Genomic DNA, 22,924 nt, shown 5'->3' with positions numbered 1-22,924 from the left:
AAAATTTACGGTTCTGTATGTTGCCACTTTTAGGGGTTCTTCGCTAGATTTATATTCTGGAAGACCTATGAGGTCTTTTTGATTAATTAAATAATGATAATTCTGGACCAATGAATTATGATTTCTAATTTAATTCTGAGTAAACATTGAGGTAATTTTGATCCACCCGATTATTTTGTTTTGAACTTCAGTATTATAAGTATGATTTTCTGTGCTCGATGCCTCATTTCGTAATATAATTTACTCTTTTTATTAAAAAAAACTTTTGTATGTTACCACTTTTAGAGGTTCTCTGTTAGATATCTGTTCCCTAAGACCTTTGGGTTCTATCTCTTTTTTTGATTTTTGAAATGATAATCATTCTGGAATTCTGGACCAATGAAATATGATTTCTAATTTAATTCTGTATAAAGTTTTAGATAAATTTGATCCACCCGATTATTTTGCTTTGAACTTCAGTAATATAAGTATGATTTCTCTGTGCTCGCTGCCTCATTTCGTAATATTATTTATTTCTTTTTTTTACAAAAACTTTTGTATGTTAGCACTTTTAGAGGTTCTCTGTTAGATATCTGTTCCGTAATACCTTTGGGGTTTATCTCCTTTTTGATTATTTAAATAATGAATATTCTTGACCAATAAAATTTGTTTTCTAATTTAATTCTGTGTAAACCTTCAGGTAATTTTGATGAGGTATTCCTGCATTGCGCTTGTTCGTACTTGCGATTTTCCTTTATTCTTTTTTGCTTTGTACTTCTTGGTTATAACTTGATTTGTCTGAGTTCGATTACCCATTTCGTATTATTTGTTCATTGTCTTGAAATATTTATTGTTCTGTATACTGCCACTTTTAGAGGTTCTTGGTAAGATTTATACTCTGGAAGACCTATGAGGTCTTTTTCATTAATTAAATGAATATTATTCTGGACCAATGAATTATGATTTCTGATTTAATTCTGTGTAATTCTGTGTCATTTTAGTAAACTTTCGGGTAATTTTGAGCCACCCGATTATTTTGCTTTGAACTTCAGTATTATAAGAACGATTTTTCTGTGCTCGATGCCTCATTTCGTAAATTAATTTAAGTCTTTTTGTTGCAAAAACTTTCTAGGTTACCACTTTTAGAGGTTTTTTGTTATATATCTGTTCCGTATGACCTTTGGGTTCTATCTCTTTTTTGATTCTTTACATGATAATCTTTCTGGACCAATGAAATATGATTTCTAATTTAATTCTGTATAAAGTGTTGGGTAATTTTGATCCACCTGATTAATTTCTTTGAACTTCAGTATTATAAGTATGATTTTTCTGTGCTCGATGCCTAATTTCGTAAATTAATTTAAGTCTTTTTGTTACAAAAACTTTCTAGGTTACCACTTTTAGAGGTTTTTTGTTAGATATCTGTTCCGTAAGACCTTTGGGTTCTATCTCTTTTTTTGATTTTTTAAATGATAATCTTTCTGGACCAATGAAATATGATTTCTAATTTAATTCTGTATAAAGTTTTGGGTAATTTTGATCCACTCGATTATTCTGCTTTGAACTTCAGTATTATTAGTATGTTTTTTCTGTGCTCGATGCCTCATTTCGTAAATTAATTTAATTCTTTTTGTTACAAAAACGTTCTTGGTTACCACTTTAGAGGTTCTTTGTTAGATATCTGTTCCGTAAGACCTTTGGGGGTCTATCTCTTTTTTGATTATTTAAATGATGAATATTCTGGTCCAATAAAATTTGATTTCTAATTTAATTCTGTGTCATTTATTTCTTAGTAAACTTTCAGGTAATTTTGATCCACCCGATTATTCTGCTTTGAACTTCAGTATTATTAGTATGATTTTTCTGTGCTCGATGCCTCATTTCGTAAATTAATTTAAGTCTTTTTGTTACAAAAACTTCTTAGGTTACTACTTTTAGAGGTTTTTTGTTAGATATCTGTTCCGTAAGACCTTTGGGGTCTATCTCTTTTTTGATTATTTAAATGATGAATATTCTGGACCAATAAAATTTGATTTCGAATTTAATTCTGTGTAAACTTTCAGGTAATTTTGATGAGGTATTCCTGCTTTACGCTTGTTCGTACTTGCGATTTTACTTTATTCTTTTTTGCTTTGTACTTCTTGGTTATAACTTGATTTGTCTGATTTCGATTACACATTTCGTTTTATTTGTTCATTGTGTTAAAAAATTTTATGGTTCTGTTTACTACCACTTTTAGAGGTTCTTGGTTAGATTTATTTTCTGGAAGACGTATGAGGTCTTTTTGATTAATTAAATGAAGATTATTCTGGACCAATGAATTATGATTTCTCGTTTAATTCTTAGTTAACTTTCAGGTAATTTTGATCCACCCGATTATTTTGCTTTGAACTTCAGTATTATTGGTATGATTTTTCTGTGCTCGCTGCCTCATTTCGTAAATTAATTGAATTCTTTTTGTTACAAAAAGGTTCTAGGTTGCCAGTTTTAGAGGTTTTTAGATAGATATCTGTTCCGTAAGACCTTTGGGGGTCTATCTCATTTTTGATAATTTAAATGATGAATATTCTGGTCCAATAAAATTTGATTTCTAATTTAATTCTGTGTAATTATGTGTCATTTAATTCTTGGTAAACTTTCAGGTAATTTTGATCCACCCGATTATTCTGCTTTGAACTTCAGTATTATTAGTATGATTTTTCTGTGCTCGATGCCTCATTTGGTAAATTAATTTAATTCTTTTTGTTACAAAAATTTTCTAGGTTACCACTTTTAGAGGTTTTTTGTTAGATATCTGTTCCGTAAGACCTTTGGGTGTCTACCTCATTTTTGATTATTTAAATGATGAATATTCTGGTTCAATAAAATTTGATTTCTAATTTAATTCTGTGTAAACTTTCAGGTAATTTTGATGAGGTATTCCTGCATTGCGCTTGTTCGTCCTTGAGATTTTCCTTTATTTTTTTTTTGCTTTGTACTTCTTGGTTATAACTTTGATTTGTCTGAGTTCGATTACCCATTTCGTAGTATTTGTTCATTGTGTTGAAAAATTTATGGTTCTGTATGTTGCCACTTTTAGAGATTCTTTGTTAGATTTAACTTCCTGAGGTCTCATGGGCTCTATCTTCTTTTTGATTATTTAATTGATGATTAGTCTGGACGAATGAAATTTGATTTTAAATTTAATTCTGTGTAAGCTTTCAGTTAATTATGATGCAGTATTCCTACATAGCACTTGCTCGTAATTGCGATTTTTTTAATCTATCTTGCTTTGTACTTCAGGGTTATAACTTTTGTTTGTCTGTGTTCGATTACTCTTTTCGTAGTATTTGTTCATTGTGTTACAAAATTTATCATTCTGTATGTTGCCACTTACATCTTCTTCATTTTTTCTTCTTTATTTTTTCTTCTTTATTTTTTCTTCTTTATTTTTTTTTCTGGAGGACCCATGAGGTCTATCTTCTTTCTGATTATTTAAATGATGATTAGTCTGGACCAATGAAGTATGATTACTAAATAATTCTGAGCAAACTTTCAGTTAATTATGATGCAGTATTCCTACATTCCGCTTGCTAGTATTAGCGGTTTCATTTTATTCTTTTTTGCTGTGTACTTCCAGGGTTATAACTTTGATTTGTCTGTATTCGACTACTCATTTCTTAGTATTTGTTCATTGTGGTGCAAAACTTTTGATACTGTATGTTACCACTTAGATTCTTCGTTAGATTTCTTTACTGGAGGACCTATGAGGTCTATCTTCTTTTCGATTAAATCGATGATGATTAGTCTGGACCAATGAATCATGATTCCTAATTAAATTCTGAGTAAGTTTTCAGGTAATTTCGATCCACCCGATTATTTTGCTTTGAACTTCAGGATTATATGTATGATTATTCTCTGCTCGATGCTTCATTTCGTAATATAATTTATATCTTTTTGTTACAAAAACTTTTGTATGTTACCACTTTTTGAGGTTCTTTGTGAGATATCTGTTCCGTAAGACCATTGGGGTCTATCTTCTTTTTGATTATTTAAATGGTGATTATTCTGGACCAATGAAATATGATTTCTATTTTAATTCTGTGTAAAGTTTCAGGTGATTTTGATGAGGTATTCCGGCATTGTGCTTGTTCGTACTTGGAATTTTCCTTTATTCTTGTTTGCTTTGTACTTCAGGCTTATAACTTTGATATGCCTGTTCTATTACTCATTTTGTAGTATTTGTTCATTGTGTTACAAGACTTTTGATTCTGAATGTTGCTACTTTTAGAGATTCTTCGTTAGATTTCTTTCCTGGAGGACCTATGAGTTATATCTTTTTTTCGATTAAATCAATGATGATTAGAATGGACCAATATGTTATGATTTCTAATTTAATTCTGAGTAAACTTTTCGGTAACTTTGATGCAGTATTCCTACATAGCGCTTGCTCGTAATTGGGATTCTTTTCTCAAAAAAATCTTGCTTTATTTCAGGATTATAACTTTGATGGTTCGATTACATTGTCTGTGTTCGATGACTCACCTCGTAGTATTTGTTCATTGTGTTAAAAAATTTATGAATCTGTTTTTTGCCACTTTTAGAGGTTCTTCGTTAGATTTATATTCTGGAAGACTTTTGATGTGTCTTTTTTTAAATTAATTAAATGATAATTAGCCTGGGCCAATGAATTATGATTTCTAAATAAGTTCTGAGTAAACTTTCAGGTAATTTTTATCTACCCGATTATTTTACTTTGAATTTCAGGGTTATAAGTATGATTATTCTGTGCTCGATGCCTCATTTCGTAATATAATTTATATATTTTCCTTACGAAAACTTTTGTTTGTTACCACTTTTAGAGGTTCTTTGTTAGATATCTGTTCCGTAAGACCCTTGGGGTCTATCTCCTTTTTGATTATCTAAATGATGATTATTCTGGACCAATGAAATATGATTTTTAATTTAATTCTGTGTAAAGTTTCAGGTAATTTTGATGCAGTATTCCTGCATTGCGCTTGTTCGTTCTTGCGATTTTCTTTTATTCTTTTTTGCTTTGAACTTCAGGATTAAAAGTATGATTATTCTCTGCTCGATGCCTAATTTTGTAATATAATTCATATCTTTTTGTTACAAAAACTTTTGTATGTTACCACTTTAAGAGGTTCTTTTTGAGATATCTGTTCCGTAAGACCCTTGGGGGTCTATCTCCTTTTTGATTACTTAAATGGTGATTTTTCTGGATCAATGAAATATGATTTCTAATTTAATTCTGTGTAAAGTTTCAGGTAATTTTGATGCAGTCTTCCTGCATTGCGTTTGTTCGTACTTGCGATTTTCCTTTATTCTTTTTTGCTTTGTACTTCAGGCTTATAACTTTGATATGCCTGTTCTATTACTCATTTTGTAGTATTTGTTCATTGTGTTACAAGACTTTTGATTCTGATTGTTGCTACTTTTAGAGATTCTTCGTTAGATTTCTTTCCTGGAGGAGCTCTGAGTTCTATCTTTTTTTTCGATTAAATCAATGATGATTAGAATGGACCAATATGTTATGATTTCTAATTTAATTCTGAGTAAACTTTTCGGTAACTTTGATGCAGTATTCCTACATAGCGCTTGCTCGTAATTGTGATTCTTTTCAAAAAAATCTTGCTTTGCTTCAGGATTATAACTTTGATTTGTCTGTGTTCGATGACTCACCTCGTATTATTTGTTCATTGTGTTAAAAAATTTATGAATCTGTTTTTTGCCACTTTTAGAGGTTCTTCGTTAGATTTATATTCTGGAAGACTTATGAGGTGTCTTTTTTAAATTAATTAAATGATAATTTGCCTGGGCCAATGAGTTATGATTTCTAATTAAGTTCTGAGTAAACTTTCAGGTAATTTTTATCTACCCGATTATTTCGCTTTGAACTTCAGGGTTATAAGTATGATTATTCTGTGCTCGATGCCTCATTTCGTAATTTAATTTATATATTTTTCTTACGAAAACTTTTGTTTGTTACCACTTTTAGAGGTTCTTTGTTAGATATCTGTTCCGTAAGACCCTTGGGGGTCTATCTCCTTTTTGATTACTTAAATGGTGATTATTCTGGACCAATGAAATATGATTTCTAATTTAATTCTGTGTAAAGTTTCAGGTAATTTTGATGCAGTCTTCCTGCATTGCGCTTGTTCGTACTTGCGATTTTACTTTATTCTCTTTTGCTTTGTACTTCAGGCTAATAACTTTGATATGTCTGTGTTGGATTACTCATTTCGTAGTATTTGTTCATTGTGTTAAAAAATTTATGAATCTGTTTTTTGCCACTTTTAGAGGTTCTTTGTTAGATTTCTTTACTGGAGGATCTATGAGGTCTCTCTTCTTTTCGATTAAATCAATGATAATTAGTCTGGACCAATAAGTTATGATTTCTAATTTAATTCTGGGTAAAATTTTTGGTAACTTTGATGCAGTATTCCTACATAGCGCTTGCTCGTAATTGAGATTTTCTTTTTTTTAATATATCTTGCTTTACTTCAGGATTATAACTTTGATTTGTATGTGTTCGCTGTCTCACCTCGCAGTATTTGTTCCTTGTGTTTAAACTTTTATGAATCTGTATTTTGCCACTTTTAGAGGTTCTTCGTTAGATTTATATTCTGGAAGACCTATGAGGTGACTTTTGTTAAAATAATTAATTGAAATTAGTCTGGGACAATGAATTATGATTTCTAATTATATTCTGAGTAAACTCTCAGGTAATTTTGATCCCCCGATTATTTTGCTTTGAACTTCAGGATTATAAGTATGATTACTCTGTGCTCGATGAATCATTTCGTAATAGTTTATATCTTCTTGTTACAAAAACTTTTGTATGTTACCACTTTAGAGGTTCCTTGTTAGATATCTGTTCCGTAAGACCTTTGGGGTCTATCTCCTTTTTGATTATTTAAATGGTGATTATTCTGGACCAATGAAATATGATTTTTACTTTATTTCTGTGTAAAGTTTTAGGTATTTTTGATGCAGTATTCCTGCATTGCGCTTGTTCGATTTTCTTTTATTATTTTTTGCTTTTTACTTCAGGGTTATAATTTTGATTTGTCTGAGTTCGATTACTCATTTCGTCGTATTTGTTTATTGTGTTACAAAACTTTTGATTCTGAATGTTGCGTTTGAAAATTTGTGAATCTGTATTTTGCAATTTTTAGAGATTCTTCGTTAGTTTTATTTTCTGGAGGACTCATGGGGTCTATCTTCTTTTTGATTGTTTAAATGATGATTAGTCTGGACGAATGAGATATAATTACTAACTTTCAGTTAATTTTGGCGCAGTATTCCTACATAGCGCTTGCTCTTAACTGCTATTTTCTTTTTTTAATCTCTCTTGCTTTGTACTTCAGGATTAAAACTTTCATTTGTCTGTGTTCGATAACTTACCTCGTAGTATTTGTTCATTGTGTTAAAAAAATTATGATTATGTATGCTGCCACTTTAAATGGTGATTATTCTGGGCCAATGAAATATGGTTTTAATTTAATTCTGTGTAATTTTTCAGGTAATTTTGATGCAGTATTCCTGCATTGCGCTTGTTCGTACTTGCGATTTTCTTTTATTCTTTTTTGCTTTGAACTTCAGGATTAAAAGTATGATTATTCTCTGCTCGATGCCTCATTTTGTAATATAATTCATATCTTTTTGTTACAAAAACTTTTGTATGTTACCACTTTAAGAGGTTCTTTTTGAGATATCTGTTCCGTAGGACCCTTGGGGGTCTATCTCCTTTTTGATTACTTAAATGGTGATTATTCTGGGCCAATGAAATATGGTTTTAATTTAATTCTGTGTAATTTTTCAGGTAATTTTGATGCAGTATTCCTACATTGCGCTTGTTCTTACTTGCGATTTTCTTTTCTTAATTTTTGCTTGGTACTTCGGGATTATAACTGTGATTTGTCTGTGTTCAATTACTCATTTCGTAGTATTTTTTCATTGTGTTACAATATTTATTTTTCTGTGTTGCCACTTTCAGAGGTTCTTCTTTAGATTTATTTGCTGGAGGACCTATGAGGTCTATCTTCTTTTTGATTAATTAAATGATTAGTCTGGACCAATTAATTATGGTTTTTAACTTAAATCTGAGTAAACTTTCAGGTACTTTTGATCCAGGCGATGAGTTTGCTCTGAACTTCAGGGTTATAAGTATGATTTTTCTGTGTTCCATGCCTCATTGCGTAATATAATTGAATTAGTTTTGTTACAAAAGCTTTGTATGTTACCACTTTTAGAGGTTCTTTGTTAGATGTCTGTTATGTAAGACCTTTGGGGTCTATCTCCTTTTTGGTTATTTGAATGAGGATTTTTCTGGACCAGTAAAATATGATTTCTAATTTTATTCTGTGTAAACTTTCAAGTAATTTTGATGCAGTATTCTCACATAGTGCTTGGTTGTGTTTGCTATTTTCTTTTTGTTCTATTTTGTCTTTTACTTCAGGATGATAAATTTGATTTGTCTGTGTTCGATGACGCAATTCGCGGTATTAGTAGTATTTTTTCACTTCGCTACAAAAGTTTTGAGTCTGTTTTTTGCCACTTAGAGGCTCTTCGTTAGATTTCTTTACTGGAGGACCTATGAGGTCTACCTTTTTGTTAATTAATTAATTGATGATTAGTCTGGACCAATGAAATATGTTTTTTTATTTAATTCTGAGTAAACTTTTAGGTAACTTTGATGCAGTATTCCTAAATTGAGCTTGTTCTTACTCGCAATTTTCTTTTATTCTTTTTTGCTTTGTACTTCAGGATCATAACTTTGATTTGTCTGTGTTCGATTACTCATTTCGTACTATTTATTCATCGTGTTACAGAACTTACGATTCTGTATGTTGCCACTTTTAGAGGCTAATCGTTAAATTTATTTTCTGGAGGACTCATGAGGTCTATCTTCTTTTTGGTTATTTAAATGATGATTAGTCTGGACCAATGAAATATGATTGCTAAGTTAATTTTGAGTAAACTTTCAGTTGATTATGATGCAGTATTCCTACATTGCGGTTGTTCCTACTCGCGATTTTCTTTTTTTCTTTTTACTTTGTACTTCAGAATCATAACTTTGATTTGCCTGTGTTCGAATACTCATTTCGTAGTACTTGTTCATTGTGTTACAAAATTTATAATTCTGCATGTTGCCTTATTTAGAGGTTCGCCGTTAGATTTTTTTTGGAGGACTCATGGGGTCTATCTTCTTTTTGATTATTTAAATGATGGCTATTCGGGACCAATGAAATATGATTTCTAATTTAATTCTGAGTAAACTTTCAGGCATTTTTGATGCACTGTTACTACATAGCGCTTGTTCGTAGTTGCGATTTTGGTTTTGTTCTATTTTGCGTACAACAAGATGATAACATTGATTTGTTTGTGTTCGATGACTCATTTCGTAGTTTTTGTAGTATTTTTTTTTCACTTTGTTACAAACTTATGATGTTCTTTGTTGCCACATAGAGGTGCTTCGTTAGATTTTTTTTTACTGGAGGAGCTATGAGGTCTATCTTATTTTGATTAACTCAATGATGATTAATCTGGACCTATGATTTCTAATTTAATTCTGAGTAAACTTTTAGGTAACTTTGATGCAGTATTCCTACATTGCACTTGCTCGTACTTGCGATTTTCTTTTATTCTATATTACTGTGTACTTCAGGATTATAACTTTGATTTGTCTGTGGTCGATTACTCATTTCGCTATATTTGTTTATTGTGTTACAAAACTTACGATGCTGTATGTTGCCACTTTTAGAGGTTCGTCTTCAGATTTTTTTTCTGGAGGACCCATGAGGTCGATCTTCTTTTTGATTAATTGAATGATGATTAGCCTGGACCAATGAATTTTGATCTCTAATTTAGTTCTGAGTGAACTTTCAGGTAACTTTTATGCAGGATTCTATTTTACTTGGTACTTCATGATTTTGAGTCTGGTTTGTCTCTTCTTGATGCCTCATTTTGTCTACTTGTGTTCGTTTTGTTACAAAAATTTTGATTGGTTGTTACCACTTTTAGAGGTTCTTCGTTAGATTTTTGTTCTGTATGACTGATGATGTCTATCTTCTTTTTGGTTATTTAAATGATGATTATTCTCGATGCCTCATATTGTAGTATCTTTGTGTTCGTTTTGTTACAAAAGTTTGGAATCTATGTTATCACTTTTAGAGGTTCTTCGTTAGATTTTTGTTCTGTAAGACTGATGGGTTCTATCTTCTTTTTGGTTATATAAGTGATGGTTATTCTGGACCAACGAAATATGTTTTCCATATAATTCGGAGTAAACTTTCAGGTAGTTTTGATGCAGTATTCCTACGTAACGCTTGTTCGAAGTTGCGATTTTTTTTTTTTATAATTTGCTTTGCACTTCAAGATGATAACGTTGATTTGCCTGTGTTTGATGACGCATTTTGTAGCATTTGTAGTATTTGTTCACTTTGTTACAAAACTTATGATTCTGTTTCTTGCCACTTATAGTGGTTCTTCTTTAGATTTCCTTTCGGGGGGACCTATGAGGTCCATCCTCTTTTTGATTAATTAATGATGATTAGTCTGGACCAATGAATTATGATCTCTAATTTAATTCGGAGTGAACTTTCAGGTAATTTTTTGCAGGATTCTTTCTTTGTACTTCAGGATTATCAATTTGATTTTTCTGTGCTCGATGCTTCATTTCTTATTATATTTGAGTTCGTTTTGTTACAATAATTTCGATTGTGTATTACCACTTATTGATGTTCTTAGTTAGATTTCTGTTTTGTAGGACCTATGGTGTCTATCTCTTTTTTGCTTATTTAAATGATGATTAGTCTGGACCAATGAATTATGATTTCTCATTTAGTTCTGAGTATACTTTGGTAATTTTGATTGGGTATTCCTACATAGCGCTTGCTCTTAGTTGCGAATTTCTGTTTGTTCTAATATTCTTTGTACTTAATTATAACCTTGTGTTGTCTGTGTTCGATGACTGATTGCGTAATTTTTTTCAAGTATTTTTTTCATTGTGTGACATAATTTATGATTCTGTATTATGCCACTTATGGATTTTTTTTGTTAGATTTCTTTTCTGGAGGCCTATGAGGTCTACGTTTTTGATTACTTGATTGACGATTAGTCAGGACCAATGAATTCTGATTTGTAATTTAATTCTGAGTAAACTTTCAGGTAATTTTGATGCGGGATTATATTTTGCTCTGTACTTCAGGTTTTTAAGTTCGATTTTTCCTTGCTTGATGCCTCTTTTCGTAATATTTTTGAGTTCATGTTACAAAAATTTTGATTCGGTGTTACCACTTTTAGAAGTTCTTCGTTACATTTCTGTTGTAGGATCTCCGGGGTCTATTGCCTTTTTGGTTATTTAAAGAATAATTAGTCTGGACCCATGACTTACGATTTCTATTTTATTTCTGAATAAACTTCAGGTAATTTTGATCCAGGATTCTATTTTTGCTTTGTACTTGAGGATTTTAAGTTGGATTTTTCTGTGGTCGATGCCTCATTTCTCAATATATTTAAGTTCGTTTTACTCCAAAAAATTGATTGTATGTTACCTTTTTTAGAGGTTCTTTGTTACATTTCTGTTCTGTAGGATCTCTGGGGTCTATCGCCTTTTTGGTTATTTAAATGATGATTATTCTGGACCAATAAAATTTGATTTCGAATTTAATTCTGTGTAAACTTTCAGTTAATTATGATGCAGTATTCCTACATAGCGCTTGTTCCTAGTTGCGATTTTTATAATCTATCTTGCTTTGTACTTCAGGGTTATGGCTTTGATTTGTCTATATTCGATTACTCATTTCGTAGTATTTGTTTCTTGTGTTACAAAATTTTGATTCTATATGTTGCCACTTTTAGAGGTTCCTAGTTAGATTGTTTTCTGGAAGACTAATGGGGTCTATCTTCTTTTTGATTAATTGAATGATGATTCGTCTGGTCCAATGAATTCTTATTTCTAGTTTAATTCTTAGTAATTTTCCAGGTAATTTTAGTCCAGGCGATTATTTTGCTTTGAACTTCAGGATTATAAGTATGATTTTTCGGCGTTCCATGTCTCATTTCGTAATATAATTGAATTCGTTTTGTTACGAAAAAGTTTGTATGTTTCACTTATAGAGGTTCTTTGTTACATTTCTGTTCTGTAGGATCTCTGGGGTCTATCGCCTTTTTGGTTATTTGAATATGATTAGTCTGAACGCATGAATTATGATTTCTATTTTATTTCTGAATTAACTTTCAGTTAATTTTGATGCAGGATTCTATTTTGCTTTGTACTTGAGGATTATAAGTTTGATTTATCTGTTATCGATGCCTCATTACTTGATATATTTGAGTTCGCTTTATTACAAAAATTTTGATTGTATCTCTTTTTTGCTTATTTAAATGATGATTAGTCTGGTCCAATGAAATATCATTTTCATTTAATTCTGACTATACTTTCTGGTATTTTCGATTCGGTATTCCTACATAGCGCTTGTTCGTAGTTGCGATTTTCTTTTTGTTCTATTATGCTTTGTACTTCAGGACTATAACTTTGATTTGTCTGTGTTCGATAACCATTGAATTGTGATTTCTAATTTGATTCTGAGTAAATTTTCAGGTAATTTTGATGCAGGATTTTATTTCGCTTTGTACTTCAGGATTATACGTTTGATTTTTCTTTGCTCGATGCCTCATTTCGTAATATATTTGAGCTCGTTTTTTACAGAACTTTTGATTGGTTGTTACCACTTTTAGAGATCTTCATTAGATTTCTGTTCTGTAGGAGCTAAGGGGTCTATCTTCTTTTTGATTATTTATATGATTAGTCTAGACCAGTGAATTATGATTTCTAATTTAATTCTGAGTTTACATTCTGGTAATTTTTGCATAGCGCTTGGTATTCGGTATTCCGGTATAGCGCTTGTTCGTAGTTGCGATCTTCTGCTTGTTCTATTTTGCTTTGTACTCCAGGACTATAACTTTGATTTGTCTGTTTCGGTTACTCATTTCGTTGTATTTCTAGTTTTTGTTTTTTGTGTGACATCACTTATGATTCTATATGTTGCCACTTATGGTTGTTTTTGTTAGATTTTTTTCTGGAGTCCTATGAGGTCCATCTTTTTGATTAATTAAATGATGATAAGTCTGGACCAATGACTTCTTCTTTCTAATTTAATTCTGAGTAAATTTTTAGTTAATTCTGATGCAGGATTCTATCTTGCTTTGTACTTCAGGATTTTAAGTTTGATTGATCTAGATTTTTTTGTTAAATTAATAAAATTCTTTGAATTGTTTCAGGACTTGTTCTACTGTGTCCTGTTTTCGTCAAATAAAAATTCGTTGAGCACATACCTCATGTTGCGGCTTTTTTCGCATTTTGCATAAAATCTTTTTGATATCGCTAGGCTATTTTCATTCTTCTCTCATTGTGCTCAAAGTGCTTATAAACAGCAGTGGCTCAACAAAGCAATCCCAATTGAAGAGAATAAGTATCAAAAAACTAAATCAAAATTAGAAATGGAATAAACTCTCTTGAAGCCCAATTTTAGATGCATGCTACTCGAACTTTTATCCCCATAACTCTTAGCTACAATCTGTAATGCTTATTTGTATTGATACTAGCCCCTGTACTGTCTTATTAAGAAGCAGGAGTATGTCTAACGACAAAGCTCCAATATAAGAGCAGGAAAGTCTAAAATTCGAGCGTATACAATTTCATGTTCATAAGGTTGGACTTCATAAAGCTGAGCTCCTGACAGACGTTAACTAAAACTATGCTGGATTAAGCTTTTCTGAATGGACTTGAGCTCAGTTAAAGGCAGAACCTGTGTGACTCAACTCGGTACAATAGAACTTTAGAGAATACCATTCTTTTTACAACGTATACATTGTGTTCAGATTGTTAGAAGCAGAGTACAAGAAGTGCAAGGACTTAAAGAAGGAGATAGGAACATTGCAAAAGACGCTGGAGAGCCTCAACCAGCAGCTGGAGACTGAGCGTAGTGAGAGAAGCTCGTTAGAAGCAGAGCTACAGTCGCACTCGAGTCGTTTGTCCAATGAAGTTGCGAAGGCAAAACAGTCGTGTGAAAAGGAGGCTGAAGTAAAATTTCAACGGGATCTGAGTGATGTAAACAGTCAATGGGAGTACAGGATTGAGGAGGAGAGAAGGAAACACACTTCAGAATTGAGACGGATGGAGTCCACTTTCAAGGCAGCCATGGAGGTAACTACAATTTATGAGAAAGCTCAGGCTTCTTGTTAGACTATTAAGTATCGTAGTTATGCAAAATTTTGCTGGTAGTTTTTTGTAATCAGTTTAATATTTGGAGTATTTTAAAGCATACACACATAAGAAAGCACTAAAACGCAATTTTACGCTGTAAGATTTTACTTGGTCATAAAGTTGAAATCGCATGCAAATTAAAACAAGTATGATTACGACAACTATGACCTCGATTGTGGTGACTGCAATGGGAACTGGTTGTGAGTTGGCACATAAATTGCCAACCTGCCGTATGCCAAACGATTCAATAGTTGAAAAGTAAAAAGAAAACGTAGCAGGGGCTTAACTCAGATGCATATCTAAATATCTTCAGATGATTGCAAGAGCGTGTTGACCAGCCGTCATATAATCATTTCATTACTGTTCCAACGATAGAGGCATTTTTATTTTAAAACAGACAACAGGAGCTCTTTTGCTATTTTTTTAAAACTATAATTAGTTAATTTTCAATGTACAGGCGCTGCGCTCAGAGTTGGCGGGCGAAAATGAACAAAAGATGAAAGAGATGCGTAAGCTGGCAACTGAGTTAGAGACAAGAAACAAAGTCCTGCAGTCTGAGGTCACCATTGTCCAAGAGAAAGCTGACAAAAACCACGGTCACACGTAAGAATTTCAAACTGTACTGGCACATATAGTTCCATTTGGACATTATAGCGAACCTGAGGACCTGAATCTACCGATAAAAAATTGTGAAATGTTAGTTTAACATGAACCTTAGAATATTCTCGGAAATTTAAAGGCTTCAGAGGACCAATATTTGATTTATAGCCGCCGCCATCCTCTCAACGACCATTATTTAGGCGCTATCCTTTCTACGACTCGAAGAGGAGTGATGCCAATCTCGAAGTAGCGTCATGGTTTTATTTTTACGACTCGAAGAGTAGTAATGGTGATCTATTTAAATCTTTTTGCAGTGGGTGTTTTAGAGGAAGTCAAATGCTGCGCGTGAAATAAGTGTTCACGTCAATCTGTTGAAAACAAAATGTCAAAAGCAGAGAACGAATTTAGAGTGGTTTTTGTTCCTTCTTTATTTTGAGAAAGAGCGATAAACGTTGGGAAGAATTTGCGCTGAGCGAGCAAAATTTTTTGATCACGTGCGGCTTCTTCAAAGCGGTTTTTTTTGTTTTAACTTTTTCAGTAAAAGCTTTTCGTCTCAGATATCCTAGCTAGTATCAGTACGTTTGGAAGCATTTTTAGCCATCTGAAGCGAATATAAGAATTTTAGATGACAGTTTCAGCTTTCCAGTTTTATGCTATTTTTCTCCTGTTGGACTGTTTTTGAACAGGTTTTTCAATTTTCTATAGCATTTGGTGACTTTTTTGGTTGAGTTTGGATGTTTTCTTGTTTTCGGTCTTTCGATTTGACTGATTTTAATTTTGTATGTTTGAGATGGGTTTGTTACAGGAAATGGAGTAATTAATGCTAGCAGAAAATTTTTTGAAAGGGAGTTTTGAAAAAAATGATTGTAAATTGAAGCGTTTTCATTTGTATGATTTTTTAAAAATTTTTCCCTTTTCCTTTCCTCGGTTTTCTCTTCAAGTACGGTTTTCTCTGTTCTGATATTATTCTACTTGTTGGTAGTCAAATATTGAATGAAAGCTATTTGTTTTGAAAAGCTCTTTTGCAGATAGTTGTTTTGGAGGAGAAATTGGTACAGAAACTTGATCTCAATAGTTAACAGATTTGGTTTTTCATGTTATTTTAACTCAATTTTTATTGCAAAAAATAGTGTAATTAACTAGGAGGTTTTGATTTGTAGGAATTGGCTTGAGTGTACGAGTATAATAACTTCGAACGGGTTCTGTAGTTTTGAAGCCGGAAATATAACGTGTAAAAAATTTGGAGTGATAAGGGCACTGAACAAAATTGAAGAGTTGAGCCTAAATAGTGTTTTCGTCACACCGCTGTTCTTGAGAGATCGAGAAATTGAGGTTAAAAGAAATTTCCTTCAGCTAGCAATATTTTTTGATCACATGTGGCTTCTTAAAACATTATTTCTTAAACCTTTGTGGGAAAGAGGTTTGATTGTGATGTTGTATTAATTGTAGGGTCGTTTTTAGATTGTTTGAAGGTTTTTGGTTATTCATATGAGTTTTATGCTAATTTGAGTATATTCTGCTATTATGCTAATTTTGATATTGTTTGACTGACATAAGTAGGATTTGAAAAGAGGCTTTTTACTGACGGAAATTTTTGATAACAAATGAGTACAGTTCTGCTATGAAACATTTTTTAATTGAAATATTGAGATGAAACAAGAAATTGTTAACTGTTCTTAATTGTTTCCGGTTTTTCTATAATCTTAGACAAGTAGTCTAGCCTGTTATGACTAGCCTATTGTTTTGCGTGGATTTCAATACTCTTTATTTGACTGAAGGATTTTTCTTTGGCTTTATGTGCCCAGATAATATAAAAATGTTCGTTACTTTCCTAGTTAATAGCTATAGTTAAAGCGATAGCTGAAGCTATTTTTTGCCTTCTCTTGGTTTTTTATATTTCGTCAAGATTTTTGCTACGATCATATGGCGTCACAACCACTTCAAATCGGCTTTACGTTCGTGCAATTTCAACTGAATTGCCTGAGTGGCGTCATTTTTGGCTCTTACTGGAGCGAGTTTTTTTGTTCATTCTCGTGATTAAGTTTTTAGTCACACGTGACTTACCTCACTCTCAAAAATGATTCCTCACTTTGAAATTGACTTCATTTTAAATCAAAGAGTTGAGGTTAATTGAGCGTGTGTCACTCAAATTGAAGGTTATTTGAGAGCAGCTAATCGAAGCAGTAATAAGTTATACAGATTGTTTATACAGAAATAAGTTATAGATAAAAGTCTAACATATCAGCTAGTAATGAAAAGATTTTTCTTTTTGGTCTGTTTTTTACTCTTCTGGTGACTGCAGATCTACGAGGCTATTGCGGCTATTTTCTGGCAATCGGCCAGCTATTTTTTTATTCAAGTTTTTAGGAGCTTATTGGTTCTTGAGTGGTTTCATTTTTCAGTTTTTTATTCTCATGAGCGGTAAGTACTGGTTTTTTTTTGAAGGCGTCGTACTTTTTGTTTTCTTCGAGTAGTTTCCGGAATTTTTTTACGTGAGCGAGCAACGAAACCGAAAGTTGAGGAAGTGAATAAAGTTGAGGAGTGAGTAGAAATTGAAGATCGGAGAAAAACGGTGTGTTTATTTTGTTCATGCCTTCTTTGAAACAGAGCCAGAAACGTACGTGCGAAAGAAATTGGTTTCGTCGAGAAAAATCGAGCATTGTTTCGTTACAGTTTTTTTGTTCTTCGATATTTCTTTGTTGTCTAAACGCTAAATTAAGATTAAAGGAATAATTTTCAGGTTGTTTCGATAGTGTTTTGAAGGTTCTCGATTATCATAAAGAGTTCATGCTAATTTGAAGGTTTTTCAACTGTTTTTTTTCTCAAATTTAATTTTATTCTGGCAGTTTTGGCCCTACGTATTGCTTTTACTTGTCAATAAATTTACGCCTCATTATCGTAGTCAGTTTCATGTTCATTGGTACCAAACAGTTTTTTGAACTTTGACAAAAAAAGATTGAGAAGTTCTAACGTTTTTCTTCAAATTTAGAGATGTTTTGGACTTAACCCGGCGTGTCCAAGGATTCTTGAGCGATTTAGTTGTCCCGATTTTATAATGTTTTCTATTTGTATTTACTTCAAAAGTGAATAAATTTTCGTATTTTATTTGGATAATTTACTTATGTTGAATTTTCTTTTGTCATATAAGGTTGTTTTTCGATTTTTTGATGCTTACTGCCATCAGAAACTAGTTATTTTGAGGGCTGGTTTTTGGTGGAATTCTTTGTCTATAACTTCTTAAATCATATATCATAGTAAAAGTCAAATGCCACACTTGAAAGGATGTTTAGGTCAATCTGCTGAACAAAACTCAAACAGAAAGAGATAATCGTGAGTGGTTTTTGTTCATTCTTAATTCTGCGAAACTGCGAGAAGTGTAGTTGTGAAATTTTTGCTGAGCAAGTAAAGTTTTTGTGATCACATGTGGCTTTTACTTTTTCACGTACGTTTTTTTAAGTTTTTACTAAAATTAGTCGGAGAAAAATGTTTTCTTTTTCAAATATTTAAGTTTGTGTTATTGTGTTTGGTAGCATTTTTGTTCATCTTTCAAAGTTATTACTCATCAGCGCCGCATTTTGCAAATATTTTTGGCATTTGCCCTGTTAGTTGCATTTTAGTAGTTTTGTGAACTTTTTTGGTTGAAATTATTTGCCTAAGTGTTTTCCGATGTGAACTTCCGATTTGATTGATTTTGATTTTGAAAGGAGTTTAATACAGAAAATGGGGCTATATAATTTTGGACCCTTATAAAAGCCGCAAAGCGATAGCTGAGGTTATTATTGGCCGTTATCTGGTTTTTACAATTCAAAGAATTAGAATTGTATTGGGTCGCTGTCTCTTTGAAGACCTGTTCACACATTTTCATGATTTTTGAAGTCAAATCGGAGTGATGATTTTGGTCACGCCGAAAGAGAAAGTGGAGCGAAAAAGCTACTGTTTTTACGGCTCGAAATTTTTTGCTCTAATTTTAAAGTAGACTCAGAAATAGGTGTTTGAACAAAAATTCGCTTTCTCGCTATTGGTTTTTGTTCACAACGGCATTTTTACTTCAATTTTACAGTTTTTATTTTTCATTTTGGGATCCGATTTTTTAAAAATGGTTTTTCTAATCCATTCATAGTCCATTCTAGGTACGTTTTTTTGTTTAGTCAATGACAACATGAATTGTAGGTCAGGACTTGTCCCGCTATGTTTTTATTTTGTCAATAGGATTTTTGTTACGACCATATGGCGTCATAATCACCTTTTCAAATATCCTTTTTGTTCATTCTTTCATGCAACTTCAACTGAATTGCGGGCGTGACGCCATTTTTCACTCTTAGTAGAGAGTGTTTTTTGTTCATTCGCGTGATAACATTTTTGTTCGCACGTGACTTACCTCACTGTCAAAAATGACTTCCTCGCTCTGAAATTGACTTTTCTTTACTTTAATTCAAAGATACGTGGTCAAATGAGTGTGTCACTCTAACTGTATGTATTTTAAGGGCGGTTAATAGAATCAGCAATAAGTTGAACATATTCTTAAATTACATCAGCTCACCATTTTAAAAAGCTTCTTTTTTGGTCTGTTTCCTTTACCATTTTTTGAGACTGTGGGTCTACAAAGCTATTGTGGCTATTTTCTGTCAGCTATGTTTTCTGTTGTTTTCTGCCTTGCATTGGGTAGTTCACTGATTGAGGTGAAGAATAATTGAAAAGTTTCCCACCATAATTGTCGGGAGTCGACATTTTAAGGAAGGATTGGTTTTTTTCATTCACTTCCCTCTGTTTTCTCAGTAGGTATCGTTTCTGTTGTATTATATCAGATGGTAGTGCTTTATTGAACGATGAATATTTGTTTTGGAAGCAGTTGTGCCAACAGTTGTTTCGGAACCACATTTTGTGGAAAATTGGATCCTTTTTTTCCAGATTTCAATATTGTCCTATCTCATGTTATTTAGGTAAATTAATTGCGAGGCTCATTCCATTTACTCATTGACTGGATGGGGCCTAACTGAATATCTACTGCGAGTTGATTCCGCTGTCTTCCGGCTACGTTTTTTTAATTTGCTCTACCTTTCCATCACCTTTTTCGTTTTACATAAGTCACGACTTCCACTTTTGACTCCTGACTGAACTCACACACTGTTTCAGCTGATTGGATTCAAATTCTTCCACTTTTTCAATTACACAATGTAGTGAATACGGCCATGCTCAAAAGAGAAAAATCAAAAACGGGATGAACCGAAAAAACCCGGTCATTAAGTCGACGTGCATTGGTTCATAAGGCGTTATAGCTTTCAGTATAGAAGTTAAATTAAGTGAATTTAACTGAAACTACACCGAATTAAAACACTTTTTGACGCTTAGAAACAAATTCTGTAATTTTATTTCTTTTCTGTTTAATAGCCGCGTCAGCAATTCCAGGCGGCTATTATTGCGCTCCTACTTTTTTACGACTCGAAGAGGAGTATTGGAGAAGTCCTTTTTTAAAATCAATTTTATTGGAGTGATTTTTGAAGCGGGAAATGAAACGCGTGACAAGATTTGGAGTTATTTTGGTGCTGAACAAAAGTGAAGAGCGGAGCGAAAAGCGAGTGCCTTTTGTTCATACCGCTGTTTTTGAGAGAGCGAGAAATTGATGTGTGAAAAAATTTTCTCTAAGCGAGCGAATTTTTTTTGTTCACGTGCGGCTTTCAAAAGCAGTTTTTTTGCAAATGTTGATGGTTATGAGGTTTGATTATGATATTGTATTAGTTTTAGGCTTATTTTAATAGGAATTGAAGGTTTCAAATAGTTAATTTGAGTTTAATGCTAATTTGGAGGTTTTTGATCAGTTTTGCTGATTTTTAGACGAAATGAATAATTTTTTTGCCTGTTTTTTTTTGTTTTAATGCTTTAAGTGGGATTTGAATAGAAGCTTGTTACTTAAGGAATATTCTAAAGGGATTGAAAACTCTTTTAACTTGTACTATTAAGTTTTTCTAGTTTTTTTGTTCAATTTGTTTTTGAATGTCGTCTCTATTCCTCCCTAAATTTATTGCATTTGTGGAGCTTCAGGGTCCACAAAAGTTGTTCTTGTTGGTTAGTCATAAGTGTGGGCAATTTTCGCCTTCGAGTCGTTTCCGGAATTCTTGGGCTATGTTTTTTAACTTCGTCTAACAGATTTTTGTTTCGTCTTACCCGGACTTCTTGGAATTGACTTTTTCAATAACTTGCCTCACTCAAGAAAATGACCTCTGAACGCGCTTAATGAACTTTAAGTTTTATGAACATTTACTAATTTAAGATCAATAGTGTGCATCTAAGTAGAGCCAAACATATATGCCCGAATTCTTGAGTATAAGAGTCTTTAGTTTTTGATTGGAAATAGTAATTTTGAAAAAAGCTCCATTAGGGCTTTTTCCTTATAGAGCGTATGTAAAAATGACTGTCCGAATCTAAATAAAAAGTATAGTGTTCTATAAAAGGACTGATGGTCAATCTGTCTATCTTATTTGTAAAGTTGTTTCAATTCATGGAAGGCCACAAGCGTCTATAGCGGCTATTTTACGGCAATCTGCCGCCTATGTTTTAATAACGGTATGTGTTAAGCGGGTCAACTCCGATTATTATCCAGCAATCGACCGGCTATGTTGATGTTTTGCGATGGTCTTGGCCATGCTGATGTTTTCTTTGAATATAATTGGAAGAACAATGAATGACACATCTGAGTTGATTTTTGCTTGGATTTTCAGCTTGGAATTGAAGCGGTGTTTCGAGCGAAATTACCTCGAGGTCATGAATTTGATCGAAAAGACCATGAGTGGTGATTTTCATTCAGAAACATTCAAGCGACCGACATCAGCTCGTGATTCATATTCTCCAATGGTTCCTCAGAAACTTATCAGCAGCCCCTCAAATGGTCATTCAACTGCAAGCCATAGTAATAACAATAGCAATAAAGACTTGTCGAATTCCAACTCTCTAAGCCAACATGCCATCTTTTATCGCCTTGGGAATCCAAACTCAGTGCGAGAAAGTACTGCTAACTCAAGTATTAACTTTGGTCCAACCGAGCGACTGGAGTTGCCAGGTTCTACCAGTGTGCTAGGAGTCAGTTCTGGTCATGTGATTGGTATGATTACTCCAGCTGCAGTGCAGTTCTACTCTGCTGGAACTACGCCCTCAGAGGAGACAGAAACAGCTCCATTTGCAAGTCGAGAAAGTTTTGAACAGGAGGAAGGTAATTAAGTTGTCAGATGCTACTCCCATTTGCTCTGTCACTCCAAACTACTTCGTCAAAACTGATTTAGAAAATTTATGAAAATAGAAAATGGAAAAAAATTATCCGCGTTAATTTAGGCATATCTATGCGAAGGGATGTTTTTGTATAGATACAGGCATAAAATTAGTAGTAACGTGTGTGTGTGTGTGTGTGTGTGCGTGTGTGTGTGTGTGTGTCTGTGTGTGTGTGTGTGCGTGTGTGTGCGTGTGTGTGTGTGTGTGTGTGTGTGTGTGTGTGTGTGCGTGCGCGCGTGTGTGTGTGTGTGTGCGTGCGTGCGTGCGTGTGTGTGTGTGTCTTTTTAAGCAAAATTTTTGCATGACCGTTTTCTTTAGAACATTTTTTCAATTTTACTTCTTGAGTGACGTTTTCACGATTGATTTTGTCTTCACGATTTTTTGACTGATATGAATTACGCGCATATTACACTTAAGGAATATTCTAAAGGGATTGAAAACTCTTTTAACTTGTACTATTAAGTTTTTCTAGTTTTTTTGTTCAATTTGTTTTTGAATGTCGTCTCTATTCCTCCCTAAATTTATTGCATTTGTGGAGCTTCAGGGTCCACAAAAGTTGTTCTTGTTGGTTAGTCATAAGTGTGGGCAATTTTCGCCTTCGAGTCGTTTCCGGAATTCTTGGGCTATGTTTTTTAACTTCGTCTAACAGATTTTTGTTTCGTCTTACCCGGACTTCTTGGAATTGACTTTTTCAATAACTTGCCTCACTCAAGAAAATGACCTCTGAACTCGCTTAATGAACTTTAAGTTTTATGAACATTTACTAATTTAAGATCAATAGTGTGCATCTAAGTAGAGCCAAACATATATGCC

At 32.9% G+C, this 22,924-nt stretch overlaps 3 protein-coding genes across 3 annotated transcripts in view; all 3 read left to right on the top strand.

Annotated features, from left to right (window-relative positions):
- Positions 1-22,063, top strand: part of LOC142344994 (uncharacterized) — a 148,346-nt gene extending 126,283 nt beyond the window's left edge. The window contains exons 9-11 of the mRNA XM_075397078.1: positions 13,867-14,191; positions 14,709-14,854; positions 21,568-22,063. Of these exons, the coding sequence (XP_075253193.1) occupies positions 13,867-14,191; positions 14,709-14,854; positions 21,568-22,063 (967 nt within the window). The remainder of the gene's footprint in view (positions 1-13,866; positions 14,192-14,708; positions 14,855-21,567) is intronic.
- Positions 1-22,924, top strand: part of LOC142344625 (trafficking protein particle complex subunit 2-like) — a 580,178-nt gene that overhangs the window by 175,259 nt on the left and 381,995 nt on the right. The window lies entirely within an intron of this gene.
- The window catches only part of LOC142344623 (ubiquitin carboxyl-terminal hydrolase 5-like), a 385,171-nt gene that overhangs the window by 175,254 nt on the left and 186,993 nt on the right, over positions 1-22,924 (top strand). The gene's annotated exons all lie outside the window — the stretch shown is intronic.

The sequence above is a fragment of the Convolutriloba macropyga genome, chromosome 8 (genome assembly GCF_964194025.1).
Source record: "Convolutriloba macropyga chromosome 8, txConMacr16.3, whole genome shotgun sequence".
Classification (NCBI taxonomy): Eukaryota; Metazoa; Xenacoelomorpha; order Acoela; family Convolutidae; genus Convolutriloba; species Convolutriloba macropyga.
This window is presented reverse-complemented; position numbering and strand designations above follow the sequence as displayed.